Consider the following 23,277-nt stretch of genomic DNA (forward strand, 5'->3'; position numbering starts at 1 on the left):
AGCCAGATGGTGTGGCGTGTGAACTTCAAGGAGTTTGAATGATGTCACTCAAGCATTCTTAAAGGAGAGATCAGTGGATATAACACAAAAGGCCAGATTTTAACCAGGTTCATAACCGGGTATCATACCTGCAGATAGCAGGCTGGAAGGAAATTTCTGTCAGATATAATGAGTAGTCTTAGAAATAACTTAGATGAGGACATCATTAGCATGTTGATCTTTTAAAACCTATTTTAATGCAAATTAAATTTTTAATAAGCTGAAATTTTAGGTCATGTCTACAAAATATAAAATCCTATCCAGGTATAAAAAGAAGTATACAAATGTAGGATGGGGAGATATTTTATAAGAACAATTCAAGAAAAAAAATTCTGTGGTTGAAAATGATTATAATCTTTTAGAAGTCTGTAGAGTGATGATACATTTTTTAGGCCCACCACAAAGGAGATGAAAATGAGAATCTCACCCAAGTTTGTGTTGACCAGTTAAATCTGCATTTAGTTTGGGGCATCATCTTTTGCTATACAGAGATTTCTGGGAAGCTGACTCTTGTGCAAGAGCTTAAAGGAGTAGTATAAGGAACAAATTTACTAGATGCTTTTGCAAATCTAGGATTAAATGATTCTGTAGGTGGATACTCTCCAAGACAGGAGACTCCTAAGAGAATCCTGTCAGGAATATGGTGTTTGTTTAGTTGATAGCATGTTCTTTCCTGATGCTGCTGCAAACCTGTAATCTTCCCTTCGCGTATTAAAAAGGTAGGAGTGAGGTCCAGTGTAATTATCCTAAATAATGGGTAGACTTCTGTATCATCTGTAACAGAGTAAAGTTGATTTATTCTTGTTCCCTTGGCTACCCCCAACCAATTATGTAGGATTTTGGTTTTTTTTTTAAACATCTTCCATGGTAAGTGGTTGGTACTTTCCAAATGTTTTAACCAGGCTCCCACGACTCAAGCTTATAATCCTAGGTACTCGGGAGGCAGAGATCAGGAGGATTGTAGTTTGAAGCCAGCCTGGGCAAGTAGTTTTTGAGACCCTGTCTCAAAATACCCAACACAAAAAAAGGCTGGCAGGGTGACTCAGGTAGCTGAGTGCCTGCTTCACAAGTATGCCCTAAGTTCAAACCCCAGTACCAAACCAAAAAAAAGAAATTATGTTTTGGTGTCAATCTGTATAGAATTATTTATAGGATAGTAATTAGTCTTAAATATTGTATGATGTAGGGTTTGGGTGTATGATTCTTATCCCATTTTTCTGGCTGGGAAAATAGAGTTCCTTTTCCTTCCAGCCTTCTGTTATACAAATGACTTACACCCTTTACAGTCTGGTTACAGAAATGTTACAGAAAGATAATTATTAAATTAGATAAAAATTAGGAAAGCAAATTGTAAATCATAAAAGATTGCACAAGTATAACTTAGTTTTTATTTCAACTTGTAGCAACTATGTATAACCTTGACCTATAATAGATTTACACTGTCTAACTTCTACTGGGACTAGCTCAGCAATCACATACCTTGTTAATTATCTAGTGTATTCCCAGTCCTAAATTTTCTCTCCTCAACCTTCCAGTTACATTTCAATCTACTTTATTCCTGCTACGTTTCTTTGCATCAAATTTGTTTAAAGAATTGATACCATCCATCACGAACACCTTTATCTTCCTTTCTTTTAACTTCATTATGTCTCCATGTTTTCATATATCCCTCCCATTTATTGTTTGTTTGATCTCACAGGAGAAAGAACCTCTTTTCGAAGACCAATACTTTTGTTGTACTAAATTCCCGAACTCTGACTGAAGTACTATACTCTACCACCAACACCATCATCATTTATCTCCTTTCTTTCTAATGGAGTCAAGGTCTCCCCATCTTGTAAAGGCTTTTGATTGGGACCCATTTATCTCTATCTGTTTTTTTACCTTTCTGTCACTCAGAACGTTTTTAGCAGACCAGTAACTGACATCACATTTTCTTTGAATGGAAGAGTGACAGTATGATGTCATGACAAAATAACTAAATTGTAGAAATGCTGTGAAGGAAATAAACAGTGTGAGATGAGACTGATTGGAGGAGAAAGGGTTATTTGGATAAGAAGTAATTTGAAATGAAAAAATTACTTTCAAAGTCTTGATTGATGTCTGGACAAATGAAGAAGTTTAAATGAAGCCAAGAAAGTGTAAATCTCAATTATTTGCAAGTCTATTTTAATAGTAAATACATGATTTTGATACACAATTTGGATTTTAAAATCTGATTTTAGGGCATAACATATTTCTCAGTAGCCATTGTTAGATTTCAGAAGTTTCATATACCTTTTTCTCTAGTATTAAATGAAAAAAAACACCTTGAGGACATTATATGCATCTTATTATAGTTGATTCAATAGGCATGTATTCAATACTTCACACACACTAGGCCCTGTACCAGGTAGTGGGATAAATGGAAATAAACTGGTCATACCTCTCTCTCTGAGTGAATACAACTAAAGCAGTTTCTAGGGATGACAGATGACTTAAACTTATCACTGACTTTAAAATAGATTCTCTGTGGCCTTCATGGAGGAATTTGCTTCTCACTAGTTTTAATAAGGTTTTAAGAATATATCATACCACTTTAAAATTAGTTGTAATTTACCAAACTTCATATCTAAACAAAAAGCAAGCATAGGCATCTGGTGAAAAATAAAACAAACCATGAATCAAGCTGTTACAATTACTACCTAAGTTAACAGTGAAAGGTTACTTTATTGGGTTAGTCATGGTAAAGCTTCACTCAGGAGTTAGAATTTGTGTTCTCTTAAGAGTATGTAGGTGGAAAATAGATCGAAAGCTGGCTTGGGGGAATGGGTACAGGAGGGGAGCATTGAACACAGATGTGGGATGAAATACGAAGGTATGTTTCAAGGATGTGGATAAACAGACTTGGCTGAAATGAAAGGTTTGTATTTATAACCAGCAAAAGATAAAGTCTTTTAATAGAAAAGATTTTGGTGATACACAATTGTAATATGTTTCCATAATCCTAAATTTATTTACAGGCAATCTTAATATTATGTAAAGAAGTTATCTCAATGTACAGATTTCAGTTGTATCATGATTCTAAATTGGTCTTTATACCCCTAAATGTGTTCTATAGATTTAAGGCCAGAGACCATTAGCCCTATTCAGGTTAAAATGATGTTTTGTTTTTCAGTTACTTACACGCCAAGTCAATCATCCACAGAGACCTCAAGAGTAATAGTATCCTTCCTGAAATTGGTCTTCGAAGTTTGAAAACATCCTGACATTTTCTTCACATTATGTAAAAAACAGTTTTCGTGCTAAGTTGAATATACTGTAAAGAAAAATTAATAAATCAATTTGTAGGAGAGTATGGTAGAGCAGGATGCAACAACTTGCTTTTAGTTTCTGAATCATTGAGCACTATAAGAAAATCGTCAAAAGTTTTACTAATAGTTGGACTTCTTTTATTGCTTGCTTACATTCTATCTGTACCATAAAATGGATGTGTTTTATGGCTGTCTACTAGTTTATTACCGTTCTCTGACCTTGCTCAGTAGCAGTTAGATATAAAACTGAAGGCTCTGAATTGTATAATAGTGAGGTGAAATAAACATTTTTTTTCTTCTTGCCTAAGCCCAAACTAAAATCTTGTCTTATGTCATCTTTATTCCAACAAAGAGCTTTTATAGCTGTCCCAGCAGTACTAAAGGATATCTGGGCCTACATCTCAGCCAAATCAAATAGGAAAGTTTCTGGCTTTCTGAAGGGCTTAGGAAAGCATCTCATTATCACTCATTTCAAGCCCCCAAACCTAAAAAGCAAGTCATATAGGTGAAATAGAACTGATTCTCATTTATTGACTTTAGGAAAAAATATTAAGTTCTTTACCTTTTAAAAAGTATATTTATATATTACAGATTTGTAGAAACTACATCTCTTACCTAAAGTCTTCAGAATGCGTGCTGTGATAGGAAAATGAGATCTACTTTTTTCCTTTACTTACTACACCTCAGATATATTTCTCCATGAAGACCTTACAGTAAAAATAGGTGATTTTGGTCTAGCCACTGTGAAATCTCGATGGAGTGGGTCCCATCAGTTTGAACAATTGTCTGGATCCATTTTGTGGATGGTAAGAATTGAGGCTATTTCTCCATTGATTAAATTTTTGGATCCTGAGATGCTGTTCTTAGTTTTTATGTAAATAAGCTTTTACTTTTTTCTTTATCTTTAAAAAGAGCATGAAGCTGGTTTCACTATATTTCGATCAATATATTTATATATATGTATAGATACATTAATTAAAGTGTTTTAATCTTATTAAAATTGTCTATTTAAAATACTTTGTGTTCTATGTGCCCTGTTGAAAAAGAAAAGGTTTATAATTTAAGACAGGTGTGATATGCTGCCATTATTAAGGTTTTGTTACTATTCCTATTAAAAGGAATAGTTTCACAATCTTATTTAAGCCTAAACTGGAAAGTTACTTCCTTCAGACTGGAAAGAACCTATAAACATAGAACAGCTGGAAGATGAAAGAAAAAAAGAGGGGAGATTTTAACAGCCTTGTGTGGCCTTGCATAGCTCTTTTTTCTTTCCCTATTCCTATTTCTGTTTTGTGGAAAAGAAGAGAACGTCTAAAACTTGTACACAGTTACTGTAGCAGGCTGCTGAAAAATCTTACAGGATTCATGGTGTAAATCAGTGGTTCTCAAATATTCCCTAAGATCTTTGAGATGTCCATAAGCTCTTCTCTTTTTTTTCTTTTTTCCTTTTTTAAAGGTCTTTGTAAGACCAGATTTCTTTATAATCTTCAGTCACAATAGCACACTGCAACAGAGCAAATGCAGAAGCAAATATGAGAATCCAGCTGGCTGCTACTCAGCTAGATATTAAAAAGAATTGAAATATTGTACTCACTAAGCTTTGTTTTTTAAAATACAATTATTTTTTCATTAAAGTGGGCATTCCATGTTAATATCTAGTTGTTATTTTAATATTTAAATGAATTAATAAATATTTTAGCAGTTAAATTTTAATATAACTATCCACAGATATAATCCATATAAACAAAAACTCTGTAGGGTCTTAAGTAATTTTTTTTTTTTTGTAATACTGGAGTTTGAACTCAGGACCTCACACTTGCTATGCAGGCGCTCTACCACTTGAGCATTGAACCAGCCCCCTTCAGTAATTTTTAAGAGTTAAAACAAGTCCTGAAACCAAAGAGTTGGATAACCCAGCCCTAAACTAAATAAAGGTGTTCCAAAAGTCTTGGTACAGTTTTAAGCTTTAAATAATTTAATCTGCACTTAAGACTTTTGAGATATCCTGTTGGAAACAGAAAAGTTGCTAGGTCTTTGAAAACCATATTTGCCTAAATTCCCTGACCTTTATGTAGCACTCCCCAAGAAGGGAATTCTAAGGTAGCATTTTGAGTTTGTCAAGATAAACAGAGGATTAAATTGAATATGATTTCTTACAATAAGTGGAATTAGGACAAGTGGCAAGGTAGAAGAAAAGACATTGGACTTAGTTAGATGCCCTGTATTCTTGTTACTCTGACCATTAACTTGAGCAAGTTTCTTAGCCTCCTCTAAGTCTCTTCATCTAAAATGTGTTGGACTAGTAGATTTTTAAGGCCCTTTTGAAGATCCAGTAATTATAATTAGTTTGGCTTTTAAAATTCTTTATTATATGTTTAACTATTTTAATAATTATAAGTGAAAGGCTAACTGATAAATTGTAATCTGGAGGTAGAGATGGGAGAATCATGGTTCAAGGCCAGCCCAGCAAAAAAGTTAGTGAAACTGGGCTGGGTACATCACTCAAGTTGTAAAGCACCTGCCTAGCAAGCATGGGTTCCTGAGTTCAAACCCCAGTACTGGGGGGAAATAAAATCCCCTATCTCAAAAAACAAACAAGTATAGGTACATGCCTATATACTCCCAGCTATCCAGGAAGAAGAAAGATTGTGATCAGAGGCTGGCCCCAGACAAAAATAGGGAGACCATAAACTAAAGCAAAAAAGGCTAAGAGACCTGGGCATGGGTCAGGTGGAAGGTCTTGAGATCAGACCCCAGTACTGCCAAAAACTGAATTTTTTTTTTAAATGCAATCTGGCTGTTAGATGGCTTTAAGGCACACACTTATAATAAAGATGACAGTGCATACTAAGAAGATGGGGTGGTGGGAGGGCACATTTTCAGTGCTGAAATTACAGATCCTAAAATTAGAAACGCACCGTTCACTTGTTTCAGAGATACTTAACTAGAGTAGAAGAGTTGAACTCAGTCAATTCTCTAGACTTGTCCTTTCTCAAAACCCTAGTTTATAGTTAGTAGAATATTATACAGAAACTTTTGTATTTTATTCTGACTACTTTTTTGTTGATATCTAGATATGTGAATTAATTTTTATTCTACCATGGTTGTTTTAAAACTAGAGAATAGCCAGTAGTACAGTTCATCATTAAACAAATCTCTTGGGCTAATGTGATGTTCAGAAGCAAACACAGAGCATCCATGGTCTGAGAGAATTTGGTCAGAACTAAGGTTTTCTGAATTATTAATAGTGTTCTTCTTAACTTTGTTTTATTTTTACCTTAGAAAGAAACCTTTGTGAAGATTTTTACAAGTTAAATTACTAAATTGAGAATCAGTCATGCATTTTTTTAAAAATAGATGACATGCAATTTTTCATCAAGCCATCTGCCAACAACAGTAAATAAAACTAAATTTTTAAAAAAGACAGCTCTTCAACTGATTTATGTTCTGTCCCTCACAAAAAAATTATTTCAGGCTTTGAAAATTATTTCTTTATCATAACCAGCCTCAGTATTTTGAGCTTGTTCATCACAGTTGTTTGTGGTTTATTTTGTATTGTATTACTAAAATGCAACTGTCAACAAGATATATGATATATACAAGTAGATAAAACCTTTTGCACCATCCCTGTCCTTTGACTCCCTTCAGGATCTCTCACAGATCTTCCATCAGTGGTTGGCAACTTTAGTTGGACATTAGAAACATATGGAGAACTTTAAAGACTAACAATGTTTGGGTCCCACCCCCAGGTTCTGATGTTCTGTAACTGGGCTGGAACATAGTCTGCATGGGGAAGTTAAAAGGCTCAACAGGTGATTCTGATTTGCCTCTGTAGTTGAGTGCCATTATTTCTTGTGAGATCCCTGCCTTACCCAGACCAGTAACCAGGAATCTTGGCTTCCACCCATTTTTGTAGTTAGAACTGCTTTTGCAATCAAATTGATGTATTTTTGCAACCTCTTCAATTTCTTTTAAACAAAATACAGGAGATGCAAGATGAAGGAAGAAATCCTTTAAGTTAGTTGTTAACTGATCACTTACTGTATTTCATGTAAATAAGAAATTTAGTTGTATGATACAGTGGCTGAAATGTGTAATAATGTATCAAATATGGCCTCTTTCACAATTTATAGAGCAGGGTTTGTTTGGATTTTTTTTTCTTCATCTCTTTTAATTGGTTTTATGTCTTTGGCCATTGATAAGAGTATTAATTCCACAATATTTTTAATGATAAAACTTTGCTCTGGGAATTACCATAGCTTGTATTTTACTCTTTATTCAGTTAAGGTGAAGACTAAACAAGAATGTTATCTTATATTCTAACAGGCGCCAGAAGTAATCAGAATGCAAGATAAAAACCCATACAGTTTTCAGTCAGATGTGTATGCATTTGGAATTGTTCTGTACGAATTGATGACTGGCCAGTTACCTTATTCAAATATCAACAACAGGGACCAGGTAAATATTTACCATTTCTGGGGAATTACTTTAGTATTTTTGTAAAGGATCCATTTAGTTGTAGAAAGGAATTCCTGAGTGACATTCCCAATTTTGTCACTAAAGATAAAACAGTGATGATAAGGATAGAACAGGTTTTGCCTGGAACTGAGGGGAGACGAGAGGAGAGGGGGAGGGGGGGAGCAGGGTGGAGAAATGACCCAAACAATGTATGCACATGTGAATAAATGAATTTTTAAAAAATGAATAATACCTCCTACACAGGTAAAAGAATAAGCTCTGCTACTATCATGTTTGCCTTTCATCCTTTTGTTATGTCACAGATTGTGCTATCAGAGAAGGTACTCCCTGTAAACATCTTTAATCTTGATATCAAATTCTTCCTTTTTTATAAGGAAGGACTTACATCATGCCTTGATTTTTCTATGAAGAGAATTCTAGCAGGAGGGTAATTTTTTATTTTTTTTCTTTCCTAAATTCCTTTCCTCTGTCCCTTGTCTTTCAAAAGGTACCACTGTAGCCCCATGCAGCTCTTGGCTTTTTCTGTCTTTTCATAATAAATTCACTTGAAACAGGGACTCGCTGTGTAGAACAGGCTAGCTTTGAACTTGCTATGTAGTCCAGGTTAGCCTCAAACTTGTGGTCCTCCTGCTTTTGCGTCCCATATATTGGGATTATAGGAGTATACCACCATGTCCAACTCACGCTTTTAAAACTGACCTCCAAAAAAGTGAATTGTATTTACTAAAATTACTCTGGATACCTCAGTATTTTTTAAAGTGTATTGGGGTGTGTGTGGGTGTGTGTGGGTGTGTGTGTGCATGCACATGTATGTGGGAAGTTTCATCAGTTAAGCTATTAATATGTTAGCAAACAGTAGTTGACCATGTAAACAGTGACTTAAGGAATATTTAGACTTTATACTGCAGTTTGTATCAGAATCATCTAGAAATTGCTTTAAAATGGATATTATTGGAGCAGATTCCATGGGGTAGAGTCCAGGCATGTACGTTTTTAATGCTTCCCAGGAAATCTGATGCATACCAAAGATAAGAATTACCACTCCAAATAATAAAAGGAAAAGAGTATGAACTTCTTATTTTTCTTCATGACTTCCCAACCTAATGAAATGATCTGGAACAAGAGAGAAGCTGACCAGTCCACAAGCTGCGAAGCTTGTTGGAGCTAGCACCCCAGATACTCAAAGAAGCAAAGATTCTAAGGTGAAGATAGCTCTGATGCTAACAGAACCTTGGCTAGCCTAGCCCTCAGCCCACTTCACTTGACACAGTTGCTGTTACAGCAGTTTGTAACAAACTTTTGAGTTTGTTTACAACTCAAAAATTTACAACTTTTGTAACTTTTGTAACAAACAGCAAACTTTGAGTGGTTCTGGAGATTAAACTCTCAAGAGAAGACTAGGAAATTAACCAAATAAAATTGAAAGCAGTATCCATTCCATCAGGTACACAAATCACAACTTAAAAAACACAAGCATTATGAAAAAGCAAGGTAACATGCCTCCACCAAAAGCTTATAATTCTTCAATAACCATATCCAAACATAATGTGAAGTGGTTAAAATTCAGAAATCTGCTTTTAAAAATGATCAGAGAGCTGGACACTGGTGGCTCAAGCCTGTAATCCTAGCTGCTCAGGGGGCAGAGATCCAGGAGGATTGTGGTTCAAAGCCAGCCTGGGCAAGTAGTTCACAAGACCCTATCTTGAAAAAACTCATGACAAAAACAAAGGGACTGGTGGAGTGGCTCAAGATGTAGGCCCTGAGTTCAACCCCCAGTATTGCAAAAAAAAAAACAAAAAAAAAACAGGGCCTCAGAGGATTCAAACAGCTGAGTGAAATAAGAAAGTTAATTTAAGATTAATTCAAGAACGTTAGCTATGTGGATGAGAAATTCATTAAGGACATTGAGATTCTGAGGGGAAGGAGGGCGACCAGAAATGTTGGAAATGAAAAACTCAATAAAGCAATTTTAAAAACAATGGAAAAATCACCATAGGCTAGACTAAGCAGAAGAAATAATATCCAGGATCAAAGACAAAAATCAAGGAAATATTATATTCAGACAGCAATAACAAAAAAATAATCAAGTATAACCACAACTTTTAAGAACTCTGGGACATGGTCAAGAGACCAAATCTAAGAATCCAAGGGGTAGAAGAAGGAGCTGAGTACAAACTAAAGGAACAGAAAATTTATTCAAGGAAATGATACCAGAAGATTTCCAAGTCTAGGAAAAGATATGGAGATCAAATACAGGCAACATATAGAACTCCTGATAGACACTACTCTTCACATTTAATCATAATGCTAAGCCTACAGAACAAAGAAGGAATATTGAAAGCTGTAAGAGAAGAACCAACTTACTTACAAAGGAAACACATCAGAATTATATCAGCTTTGTCAACAGAACTACTAAAAGCCAAGAAAGCATGGGATGATATACTTAAAGCTCTGAAAGTAAATAACAGCTAACCAAGATTACTATAGTCAGCAACTTTATCCTTTAAAATTGATGGAGAAATAGGGCTGACAAGTGGCTCAAGTGGTAGAGCACTTGCCTTGCAAGCATGAGACCCAGAGTTCAAACTCTAGTACTGTCAAAAACCAAAACAGCAACAACAAAAATCAATGATGAAAATTGATGGAGCAATGAAGACATTCCAAGACAAGCACAAACTAAAGCTATTTGTGACCACTAAACCAGCATTACAGAAGATACTTAAAGGAATACAATACACAGATGAGGAAGAAAGCCAGTCACAAACACAAGAGGTCAGGAAAGAATAAATTTCAGAGCCAAGCATGGTAGCTCTGTCTAGCAAGAGTGAAGCCCTGAGTTCAAACTCCAGTACTGCAAAAAATGTGACAAAAAAAAGTCTTTGACTTTTTTCTCACATTCCCCCTGGAAAAACTGAAGCACTGTGTACCTCTGTGTACATTTTAAGTTAGCATCTAAAAAATTTTTATCTTTGTGCTTAAGTAATTGCCAAAAAAAGTCATTTTCAATTTTAATATTTTTAAATAAGGCTAATAAATTCACCTTTTTTAAATGTATCCAATAAAATCCAGAAACCATACTGATTCAATACTTACCATCACTCATTTTAAAAATGTTACAACTGTACATTTATTTTCAGAATGTTGACAATTCCTTTGTTTTGTCTTCAAACTATCTTTAGTATTCTAAATTCCCCCACAAAATTCTGTAATACATTTTAGTCTTTCACAAGCCTTTATTAATTACTCATTATATATCTTCAATTAAAACTATAGATGTACATTTAAATTTAGAATTACAAAATTTCTGTGACTTTATAGACTCTGATAATATTTTTAAATTGAGTTATGCCATTGGTGCAGTTTTTAATATATAACTGATAAGTTTTGATATATTTGGAAATTTTGTTTTGTTTTGTTTTGAAACAGGTTTCTACTGTGTAACCCATGCTAGCCTTAAACTCATGATCCTCCTGCCTCTGCCTCCCACATGCTGGGATTACTGGCATGTGCTACCACACCTGGTACATATGTGTACCTTAATGAACAACAGAGGGGCTTTTCTTTCCCCTTCAATTAATTTATAAATCTGTGGGCAAATAAACATTTTTTTCCTCAATAGAGCCAGGGCTTAGAATTAATCTTTTCTCTTGTTTTATTTTTAGAAGTAAGTACTGAGAATTCTTAACTAATAAGATGAAAAAAATAGCAGTTTTGTTACAGCCATATGCACAGTTTTGTGATTCCCCAGACCAAAAGGACTCACTGAAAATTCACTGAAAGCTATTATACAAAGCAGATAGATTAAAATCAGCCAAGGGAAGAAGCATATGGGGCAAAATTCAAGAGAGTTTCCCATGTGGAGCTTTCAGTTATCCTCTGCCAATGGAGCTGGGGAGCGCTAAATTTTCCCAGCTGTAATATGTGACAATACACATGGAGTTGCCAACTAGAGAAGATCGTAGTCTTGTAAATATGCTTGACTCCACGTGTCTGACTTTAGTTTCCAACTCCTCCAGAGATCAGGCTGTTACTACATAACCCAAAGCCCCTCTATAAAAATCACATTATTAGCATAGACTATACTAGACTATTTGGCATGGCCCAGGGTCCCCAGACATTGTCATCAGGCAAGACATTCCAGAGACCTCCCAAGGGCAAAGGTTAGCCTTCTTTTTAGAAAAAGATTTATTTCTTTATCACATACCATATCATTCATTTACTTTAACCTAGTCCTATATTATACCAAAAATTACATTGTAAATTGACAATAAAATCACTTTACTGATCAGCTGAGAATTCAATTTTGTTGAAAGCAAAGAATTGGAACCAACTGACTTGGAAAGGGATTTGTTAATCATTAGAACCTGGTTAGATGCTGCTATTTGGAAAAGTTCTTTTGATGCCCCCGTAGTTTTCACAATCCCGGACAACATGTACTACAGTTAGATTTCACATATAAAAAGCTCTGTCTGGCTGGAGGTACGGCTCAAGCAGTAGAGCACCTGCCTCGCAAGCACAAAGCTGTGAGTTCAAACCCCAGTACCACCAACAAATAAGTAAATTAAAAAAAAAAAAAAGAAGAAGTTATGCCTGTTGTATAGTAGGAGAAGATTCATTATAACAGAGAAGATAGAAAAGGAGAATAATTTACACTTCCACCTGAGTGGTTCTTTGGCAAACTAATGTTTTGAAAGTGGATATAGTTAAGTTGATGAGTTAGAAGTTAATTAATTCCCTTGAGCTTCCAAGTCTATATACCTGTTTTTTAGTCTTCGTGTAACCCTAGGATACTTTACTCTCATTTGAAAACTAACTATAGGTATATGAGATGTTAATCAGTTAGCACAAATTTGCCATTTACCCTAATGAGTTGTTAGCTTAAGCATTAAAAACCACTTGTCTCCAGAATATTATGTTAAATACTGGAGGGAGACGTGGTACAGATTTTTAAAAGAAAGAAAAATATATGAGGCACAGTCATTGCCCTCCAAGGACTCATAGCCTCACTAGGGAACTTAGATAAGATACATGTTCTCAAAAAGATCAATATTCAGATAAAGCAGTAAATACTTATCACAGCTGTTGATGAAGAGACATACATTCTCATTTCTAGGTGTGAAAGAGAAAGTAGATCTCAGTTAAGGCTTGAGTCATCTGGATTTCACATAGCTAGGAAAGAGACAACGGATGTCATTACAGGGAGAGTAGTTGCTGAGGCCATAAAAATGTGGTTAAAAGCAGGTTTGCAGTGGAATGTATTCTGTGAGTTCCTCTTTGTTACCTACTTAGCTATATTATCTTGAGCAAGATCCTTGATTTGTTTGAGCATTGGAGTCCTAATCTGTAAAATGGGGTTAATACCCACACTTTTGGGAATTATTTTGAGTATTAAATTAGATGACATCTATACTCCAGTGTCCCAAAATTTTTTGGCTTTTAAGGGTTACTTTTCCGTGGATAGCTAAGTAAGCCTATCTGAACTGTTGTCCTGTGTGAATAGTCAGTCTAACCCTTTCTCAACTTTGAAGACCCACTTGTAGGTGCTTTACATTTTCCTGATTGTAGCTTGTCACCTGTTGTTCCAAGGTATTATTCCAGGTTGATCCTAGAATTTGGAGACTGCTTCCTCTATTAAAATGGTGGTGATATGGTTGCTTGGCTTCAGAAGGAGACAGTGTGAAGTGGTACCATACTCTCCTTGTTATATCTTCCCAAGCTTCATCCTTTTAACCTGTGCCATAGAAGCCACATTGCAACCCAAGCTTTACTGCAAGGTTCATAAACAAGGACCATTATCACATCAGTAGGGAATAACATATCAGACATAACCATTTCTAAAATTCATCAGCTCTGTCCAAATGGAGGAGCGCTTACTAACCTCTAGTTTTTCCTTCTTGGATCTGTTTCCTCTATGATATGATCAAAAGCCCCTCTCTCAGGCCCTCTCTTCCCTGAGTGCCTAGACTCCTAACATCTGACTCTGCCTACCTTCAAAAGAGGGTAGGCAAAAATTAGAAAGCCAATAAACCAGAAAAATAATAAATCTCTAGGAAAGAACCTTTTTTACTTTATTAATAAGCAGGAGAGTTTAGCTCCTAATGTCTCTACTTTCTTTCCTCTGAGGAAGCTCTGGTTCTCAGAATGTGTGAGCCGTTTGGAGTTTATACCACAAATGACCTTAAAATGCAAATGCCAAAATGACTGCTATAAAATGGTTAACATTTTTGTTCCTGCTACATATGTGTAAAGGACTTACCACAATGCCAACAACAAAAAGTGCTCGATAAGTTTTTTAAAGAAAAGAAAAAGCAGTGTCATCTGTGTTTTACCTGTTGGTGGAAATGTGATCTGGATCAGGAGAGAGAAGCACAGTGAGCAGTTAGGAACAGTTCTGGGTCATAAAGAGTTGAGCCTGCAGCCCACTGATGTGTGATTCCTACATGTCACAGATTCCCGCCATCTGTCATGTCTAGGAATTTATATGTTAGAACCATTTATTATTTTAACTTATCAAAGTTTGATGTACATGTACAAATATATATGTCATGCGTAAGTATACAGCTTGTTGAATTTTAATTGTTCTTTGTATTTGAACTTACATACAAGGTATAATTTGCCTTTATTTTTCTCTCCAGATAATTTTTATGGTGGGCCGAGGATACCTATCTCCAGATCTCAGTAAGGTACGGAGTAACTGTCCAAAAGCCATGAAGAGATTAATGGCAGAGTGCCTCAAAAAGAAAAGAGATGAGAGACCACTCTTTCCCCAAGTAAGAAAAAAACTTCACATTGCCTAAAAGAACAAACTAATACTGAGAAAGATTTTTGAGCACCTTTTTGAGGACACAGTTTGTGTTTCATGGGTTCAGAATCCAGATGATGATGACTTAGACTGACCAGAAATTTGGGGTACCGGTACAAAATCTTCAAAAGGACTTGGTCTTGAAATTCTTTAGCATAGTTAAAAATTATTAAAGACCCCCAAAGGTTTTTGTTCATGTAAGTAATAATTACTATTTTCCAACCCCCCCAAAGAAAAATTAGCAAGAACAGTGACTTTGTTTGTGTTTCTTTAATGTCTTTACAAAAAGAAAACAGCTGGATTCTCTCTATTTTGCACTCATTGTGTCGCAATATGTCACACCATGTTACCTCTGAAAACTACTTACAAAAAACTCCACTTACACACAACAACAACGAAAACACCTTGTCAACCTGTGTACTCCCTAGATGTCCACAAACTATGCTTTGCAAACTGCTGCTTTAATTCTTTGTGGTAAAGTAAACAGATTCCAAACTTCCCTTTCATACCAGGTCTTTTTGAGGGACATTTAGCCAGGGGCAGAAAGACAAGGCACAGTCAGCACAGTCTGCTTTTCTCTGGTTCTTTATAAGTGTCCATTGCCTTTTTATATTTTCATGTTGTAAGGCTAAAGACATTAAGATAATAATCTTTATTAAACCCCACAAAGAGCCGGATGTGGTAGCGTTCACTGTAGTCCCAGCTACTGGAGAGGTAGAGAGTAGAGGATTGCTTGAACCTAGGAGTTCAGGACCAGCTTGGGCAACATAGCAAGACTTGGTCTCAAAATCAAAAATGGAAAAAAGAGGAAGAAGAAATAAGCCTCACAAAAAAATAAAACTAAACCAGGTGCCTATGGCTTGAGTCTATAATCCTGGCTACTTGGGAAGACAAGATCAGAAAGATCATGGTTTGAGGTCAGCCCAAGCAAATAGTTCCTGAGACCCTATCTCCAAAATAACCAGACCAAAATGGACTAGAGGTGTGGCTCAAGTGGTAGAGCACCTGCTTTCCAAGCATGAAACCCTGAGTTCAAACCCCAGTCCCACCAAAAAAAAAAATTGAAACTAAGCTTGTGAAGAAGCTTAGAAAGTTTGGCTATAATAAATAGTCTAACACAAAGGCAGTGTTTTCTAATGCTCAAGAACTTTTTTGATAGCACTGTATAAATATGCCTTGATAAATGAGTGGTTTCATGTAGGAAATACTAGCTCCCATAGTTAGTCTGCTTCCATAATTATGGGATGTTCCTGTGTGAACCCTTGTGCCTCTGAATACCCAGTCCTAATTGGGTTACTTAGACAAATCACTGTTACAGAAATGAGATTCGCTCATACTTTATCTGAAATTTTTTTCTTTAAAGACTTAAAGATAGAATTGATGGTTTTAACAGGTGTCAGGGGCTGCCTCAGAGAGGAAAGGGGAGGCTAAAGGTTTTGTGAGTAGATATATATTTTATATACTAGGATTATAAGTTATATTACTTTGAGGAAGAGTTTTGGGGTATTTTTGGTTGTGTTTGGTTTAGTTTTTAACTCAGAAAATCTCTGGCTTAACCATAACAAAGTGAAAGGCCAGTGTTATTGGCCATGTCAGCAGAACCCAGGATCATGTTCCCTTCATATCCAAGGTGCTAGCTTTTTCATTTAAAAGGGGCAAAGTATTCATACTTTCCACCCCCACCCCTCTGCCCATAAAAGGGATCGAATCCAGGGCCTCATGCCTGCTAGGCAAGCACTCTACCTCTGAGCTCCATCTCCAGGCCTTTTTGTTTTATTTTAAAGTAAGATCTTAGTAAATTGCCCAGGCAGTCCTTGAATTTGTGATCTTCCTGTCTCCCAAATAGCTGGAAATATAGATATGCACCACCATACCCTGCTATTCATAGTTCTAAATTTAACGTTTCATTCATTTCATGGTATCAAAAAGAGAAATGCATAAATTTTCCAGATTGGTGGAGAGCTACCCCTTTCAAGTATTACATTTAAATTTTTGTTATAGATTATCCTTTCATACCCTACATTTATGTGCAAAATAAACCTTAAATGACTAAAGATTAAAAGTAACTTTAAAATATGAAGTCATTTTTATATTGTTAAGATAGGAAAGTCCACAAGTTATAAAGTTTAATGTAGTATGTATGACTACATTAAAATTTCTTAAATTTCTATATTGTAAAAAATATCAAAAATTAAACAAAAATAATTGCCATATATATATGCACAGGACTCCTACAAATCAGTAAAAGGCAATGAATAGAAAGTGGACAAAGGATATATATGAACAGGTGATACATGAAAGAAATACACAAAGTAAGTGAGCTTCTGAAAAAGAAAGATTTCAGTGGCAGTTATTAAAATGCAAAATGCCACAGGGGGACACTTTGGTTTTGCCTCTCAAGATTGGCAGTAACAAGCATTGGGAACAGTGTTGGGAAGTAGGAAAAACCACATATTTATAGTTTTTTTTTTTAATTATGGTGGAAATGTAAATTGTTTAGTCTTTTGGAAGAACTTGGTATAGAATCCATATATTTTAAATACTCCTAAAAATCTATCTGAAGAGGCTACCTTCATAAGTACTCAAATATATACAAGAATGTTTTCTATAATACAGAAACATTCTAATATAGAATGTTTTCTATAATAGAGAAATTTAAAGACATGAAGATTAAAGCAGCTCTGTATAGATGGCATGGAAGTCAGTAAGGGAAAAAAGAAAACAATGAGAAAAAAAATATATATATATATAATACCATTATATAATACCATTTTAAAAGGTGGTGGGAGTAGGCTGTATTCATATATGCATGTTTCTGAAAAGGAAGGGTCCAGAAGAAAGTATAGACTATTAACAGTAGGTACCCCTTGAGAATAGGATTTAAGAGCCTTATACTTTTTACATCATTGTATTATTTAAATTTATATTTGCATTTCATACTTGGAATTTTAAAAAGGGTAGGATGTAGTTCAGTGGTAGAGCACTTGCCTAGGAAAATCCTGGGTTTGATCCCCAACATTGCCAAAAAAAACCTTGGAATTTTAAAACTTTTGTAACATTGCTCCTTTGACTTCTTATACTAGTCTTTTTGGGGGTTTTGTTTGCTTTCATTTGCTTTGCTTTGCTTTGCTTTGCTTTGCTTTGCTTTGGTGGTACTGGGGTTTGAATTGAAGGCTTAGTGCTTGCTAGGCAGGAGCTCTACCACTTGATTTAAACCCCAGCACTAGTCATTAAAGATTACAGTTTAACTTAAAAAACAGATTCAGTACTTCAGGATGAAGTTTCATTGAGTACATACTGTATCCCAGGCATTGTGCCAATGCTTTTTACATACATTTCGTGATTAACATGCATTATCATGCTGCATGCCTTCAAGGGGCATAACCTGTTTGTTCCCTTGTACCTTAAAATATGTGAACTTCTACATTTTATATATTATAAATGTTGTGTTGTCACCTGTCACTTCTTATTCATGTGCCGCTAGAAATCTGGATCAGTAGAGTCCTACTTTGAATTATGCTTGTGAGACATTCCGATTGCTGTTTCTTTAAAGGATGAATTACTCTTCTGTTTCTGTTTTCAGATAGTCATGTAGTATTTTTCCTTACTTATTCCATCTTCTTTCCAAAAGGAATTTGCAGTCTGTGCCAAATAAGTATATACTTGGTTTTAAATTTTTATTAATTACTGTTCCAAAGCTGGCAAATGATCTAAAATATAAACAAAAGCTAATGATGAGTTACTTTTCCTATTTGTTTTACAGAAATGAAAGAGTATTGTGGTAGTTTTTTGGTTCTTGTTTTTAAAGAAAAATACGAGTTTATATTTTTCCAGGCATTTGCAATACTGAAAACAATTAAGATTTCACATGCTTTTTTATAAAGTATGATGGGGCTCTTAAAGATGTATACCACCCAGATTTTCATTCTACTTTGTTTTTCTTTCTTTTTGTTTTTTTGTTTTGGTTTGTTTTCGTTTTTGTTTTGTTTTGTTTCGTAGATTCTCGCCTCTATTGAGCTGTTGGCCCGCTCATTGCCAAAAATTCACCGCAGTGCATCAGAACCCTCCTTGAATCGGGCTGGTTTCCAAACAGAGGATTTTAGTCTATATGCTTGTGCTTCTCCAAAAACACCCATCCAGGCAGGGGGCTATGGTGCGTTTCCTGTCCACTGAAACAAATTAATGAGTGAGAATTAAAGTACAGTAACAACAAAAAGAAAATAAATTAAGTAACATATGTTTGTTATATGTTAAATTGAATAGAATATTCTTTTCTTTATAGGTGAGTCAAAGAATGCCTGTGTGTTTAAAGACTAGATAAAAAAAATTCCCATCTAAAATTCATACCAAACATTGGGTTTTTAGCATCCCATTGGTCAAAGTACACAAACTTTGCTAAAAAGTCTGTCTCTGAGGCTTTGCTTCCTGTTCTGAGTATGTTCCATTCACTTGACTATTGTAATTATTAAACTTCAGTTTTCTCTTTTTTTCATGCAACTTTGGTTATTAGCTATCACTTGTCATTAGGGACTCCAGAGGAGGATCACTCCTTTACATGTTAACAAGGTGGGAAGGTGACAGGAGGTTAGCCTGTGTCACATAAGGCAAACTGAGCAGATTTAATTTGGGAATTCACTAGAACTGAATAATACTATTTTTGTTATTCATATTTTTCTATACCTGTTTAAGAAAATGTGAAGTCCTTTATTTCCTTGAAGCAATACACTAAATTTCTTTTAGTAAATTGTGGGTGCAAGTGACCAAAGACACTGCTGAGGAGTGGCACATTTGACATGAATAAAATGGTTTAATGCTGGATTTTTAGTGGGGAAATGTTACAAATTGGAGTTGTTTTTAGATAATGTTTCTTTATACACTAAGGATGTCTTACATGTGTAAAAGTCAAATTTCCTTGCAAATGCATTGCTCCCTTATTTTCACCCTCTCCCAACAAAAAAATAACTTCATAGAATTCTGTGAGAACTTTTGGGTTTGTCTTTTTTTTTAGATAACTGGTTACCAGACAGCCAGGTAATGGATAGTTTTTAATTATTTTAGGTTGTCCCTTTTGTGACGCATAGTATAGCAGCAACCTTACCATTGTCTCGGAAATTCTGTCCTATTACACTCTTTGTCCAGCATGATTCTACTTATGGTGATACTTCATTTTCTCTTTTTGCATTCTACAATATGAAATACTTCACTGCTTACACTTTTTGTTTGTAAAAATGAGTGTAATGTGGCAGTCATACAGTAGAATTTTACTGTGATTCATAGGGAATTAAGCAGAAAAGCAGTGTCTTTGTGGTCTTATCAGAGCTATAGCTCTCCTTCATAGTCAGCCTCTCACTTAACTTAAACTTGTGTGATCATTTTTAAATATAGCTAATAGCCAAAGGTTATTCAGCCAACAGACCCCATCTGCATATATGCCATCCTTCTTTAAGGTCAATAAAGCAGAAAATTGGAAAGACTTTAAATTAATGATAATTTAGTTTTTAAACACCACAGATAAACTTCTGAAATACTTCATTTCCATAGAATTAGATTTCATCGAAATCAGTAATAATTACAGCATAACTTTTGTCCCTCGTTTGGGTAGGTTAAGATTAGTAATGTTGTCATGACTTTATATTTTGATTCATGATTTTAAAGGTAGTAAAAAAGAGCATTTCTTATCTTAAAACAAAAAGAAAAAATAGTGGTGCCTGGCCATAATCCGAGCACTCTAGAAGTAGAGGCAGGAGATCATGAGTTCTAGGCTAGCCTGGGCTACATAGCAAGACTGTCTCAAAAAAACCAGGGGTAGGAGATATGGCTCAATGTTAGAGCACTTGCCTAGCAGATACAAGGTCTTTTGGGAGAAGAGGTGATAGTAGGAACAGCATCCAAGAGTAAGAAAGAGCTAAAAGAATGTAACATGTTAGAAGCCTTCATTGTTCATGATTTCTGAATCCTCCAGTGACACTAAAGATAAGATTATTGGTAATTAGTAGGCGGAGTTGTGTTTGTTCACAAATAGAATAGCAGTCATGGAGTTAACAAGGTTTCTACAAAATTAACTTGGTCTGTGGAATGCTCAAAAAGTTTGGGCACTGTGAGACACAGGTCAAAGGATTTTTTTTTTCTTTAATAGAGCTCTTCCTGTCATCTCAAATATATCTGCCTCACTAATGTGTTTCTTTCATTGATCACTGTCTTTCTCCCCCAACACTACCCTTTCCAGTCCCCCATCAACAGTATCTGACTCCTTTCCTTTCTTTCTTTACCAGTCTGGTTTTTGCCAGTGGGTATTGCTAAGCTCTTGAGCGGCTCAGAAACTCATCCCACCATCCCATAGACATTCAAGCATGCCTCCAAAGGTTACATAGTAATTTATGCCCCCTTCCACATTTGACCCACTGGGAATGTTAATGGAAAAACCTTAAAAATATGGCAAGTGAGGGCTGGTGGAGTGGCTCAAGATGTAGGCCCTGAGTTCAAACCCCAGTACTGCTGATAGATAGATTGATAGATAGATAGATAGATAGATAGATAGATGTTCAAGTGGATGGATCCAGAGAAATACGAAGCATTCTAATCAAGTCAGTTTCCCTTTTTGCTTTGTTTTGTTGTTATTACTGCTTTTTATTTTATACCGAGTATTAGATACAGTCTCAAAAAAGGAAAAACAGAATTTTTCTTGACCATACATAGTGCACTTCTGCTTCACTAGGTAATTGGAACAGAACATTTATTCCCTTGTGACAGACCACTTCTTTCCTAAAACCTGAGCCTTCAGATATTTTTAATTAAAGATGATTTCCTTCTTTAGGAAACAACCCTTTTAGAAGATTTGTTTAACATTCCAAAAGTTTTAAAAGTCAATGATGAGGAATAAGATTTGTCTTGGTTTGAGTAGTCTAGGGGTCACAAGATTTAATCACTTCATTCGTGTTTGTTTATTTTCAGATATTATATTATGCTAGTCTGGTTTAAATACCAGACCTCCTCTTTAACATAGTGGCTAACATACCATCTTAAATGTCCTTCTCAAGTGAGTTGCTCTCAACTTGAATAATCTGCCTTTAAAAAAAAATATATGAAATGAGTACTTTATGGTAAAACATTTCATCAGTTATTTGAGAATTAGTTAATTATTAAGCATTTCTGTAAGAGCACTTTATTTTACTAATATTCCACCTCTCTGGTGACTGTTTTTCTAAGAGTCCTAAGAAGTCCAGTTTATACCAGAGTGTCTCTCACCCTTTCAAAAATGCCTGAAAGGTCATCACAAAGAAATCAGAATGGGACTTACTCTGTTTCAGTTGGCTTTCCACCTCCATCTAAAGCCACAATTAATTTGGATAGGAAATTACCTATTAGAGTTTTCATAGCATATTTTCTCTCTAAGGAACTTTATTAAATTATATCTATAATGACCATCGAAATCTATCATTCCTAGAAGATAGTAATTGGTTATGTTTTTAAACTAGTTAATAAAATTCTTAGCCTTCAGATAAACCATGTTACTTAAGGTATCCAAAATCACAGGGTCTTGTGTTTTAGTCTTCACAAATGTTCTCAGCCTTATTCCTAAATAAAGTGAAGTGGAAATAAGAATTTGGGTTAGCCTCAACTGGAAAGGAAGGGAAAGAAAACATTGTATTTTAGCCCCTACCTGATTTTCAGTTACTTAAATTAACATACCAAGATTTTCAAAAAGTCACAAAGAACATCAGGTGTTTCAATTCAAATAAAATAGGGTAGAGCCTATTTTATTCAAGTAAAATAGGGTGACCTACACCTGTACTCTGGGACTGAAGCCAGAAGATCTCCAGCTCAAGGCCAGTCTGGACTACATAGTGAGATCTTGTCTCTAAATAAATCAATAAATACATAAATAAATTTAAAAATGAAATAAATATGGTAGGAGTTGATCTAGAGATTTCTAGTTATGTAAGAAGGAATAAGAAAATATTTTTCTATTGCCTATTATTCCTACCTTTTCTATAAAATTATCTGTAAATTCAGAGAAAGTTTTTGTTTAGAAAGTTTTTGTTTTTTTTTTTTTTTTTAACTTGAAGTGGCACTGGGATTGAAATTGACTTGCTGAGCAAGCACTCTACTTACTTGTGCCATACTTCCAGCCATTTTTAGCTTTAGTTGATTTTTTAGACAGGGTCTTGTTCTTTTTGCCCAGGCCAGCCTTGGACCACATTCTTTCTACTACTGCCTCCCATGTAGCTGGCATTACAGGTGTGCTGCATCACCATGCCTGGCTTATCTTTGATATAGGGTCTAGCTGACATTTTATTGCCAGGGCTGGCCTCAAACCACACTCCTATTTCCACCTCCAAATAGTTGTGATTATATATGTGAGCCACCACACCTGACCCTGAAAGAGTTTTACTTTATTGATTCCTAAATCATAAATTATTTTTGTCTACCCACCCACCCAAAGTCTGATCATGAAAAAAAAATGCTTTCTGTGAGAAGCAGTAGACTTAAGGTAGGATGATCTTTAGTGTTAGCTTTATTTGTATTTATTTTGGAGTTAGTAAGATTTTTGTTCCTTTTGGATAATATTTGTTCATTTTTGCTTTTAAGGCTGATATTTAAGTTTGCACAGTAGAACATTGTTCAGCAAAGTGGAGTGTTACCTAAATCTTATTTTCACATTGG

General features: G+C 35.2%; 1 protein-coding gene across 11 annotated transcripts in view; it reads left to right on the forward strand.

Annotated features, from left to right (window-relative positions):
* Braf (B-Raf proto-oncogene, serine/threonine kinase) overlaps positions 1 to 23,277 on the forward strand; it is a 176,158-nt gene that overhangs the window by 143,886 nt on the left and 8,995 nt on the right. For all 11 annotated transcript variants that reach the window (XM_074061867.1, XM_074061939.1, XM_074061900.1 and 8 more), the window contains 5 exons: positions 3,197 to 3,243; positions 4,020 to 4,138; positions 7,659 to 7,790; positions 14,447 to 14,581; positions 18,613 to 18,766. In XM_074061867.1, the coding sequence (XP_073917968.1) occupies positions 3,197 to 3,243; positions 4,020 to 4,138; positions 7,659 to 7,790; positions 14,447 to 14,581; positions 18,613 to 18,766 (587 nt within the window). The remainder of the gene's footprint in view (positions 1 to 3,196; positions 3,244 to 4,019; positions 4,139 to 7,658; positions 7,791 to 14,446; positions 14,582 to 18,612; positions 18,767 to 23,277) is intronic.

This window comes from Castor canadensis, chromosome 2, assembly GCF_047511655.1.
Source record: "Castor canadensis chromosome 2, mCasCan1.hap1v2, whole genome shotgun sequence".
In the NCBI taxonomy this organism is placed as follows: Eukaryota; Metazoa; Chordata; class Mammalia; order Rodentia; family Castoridae; genus Castor; species Castor canadensis.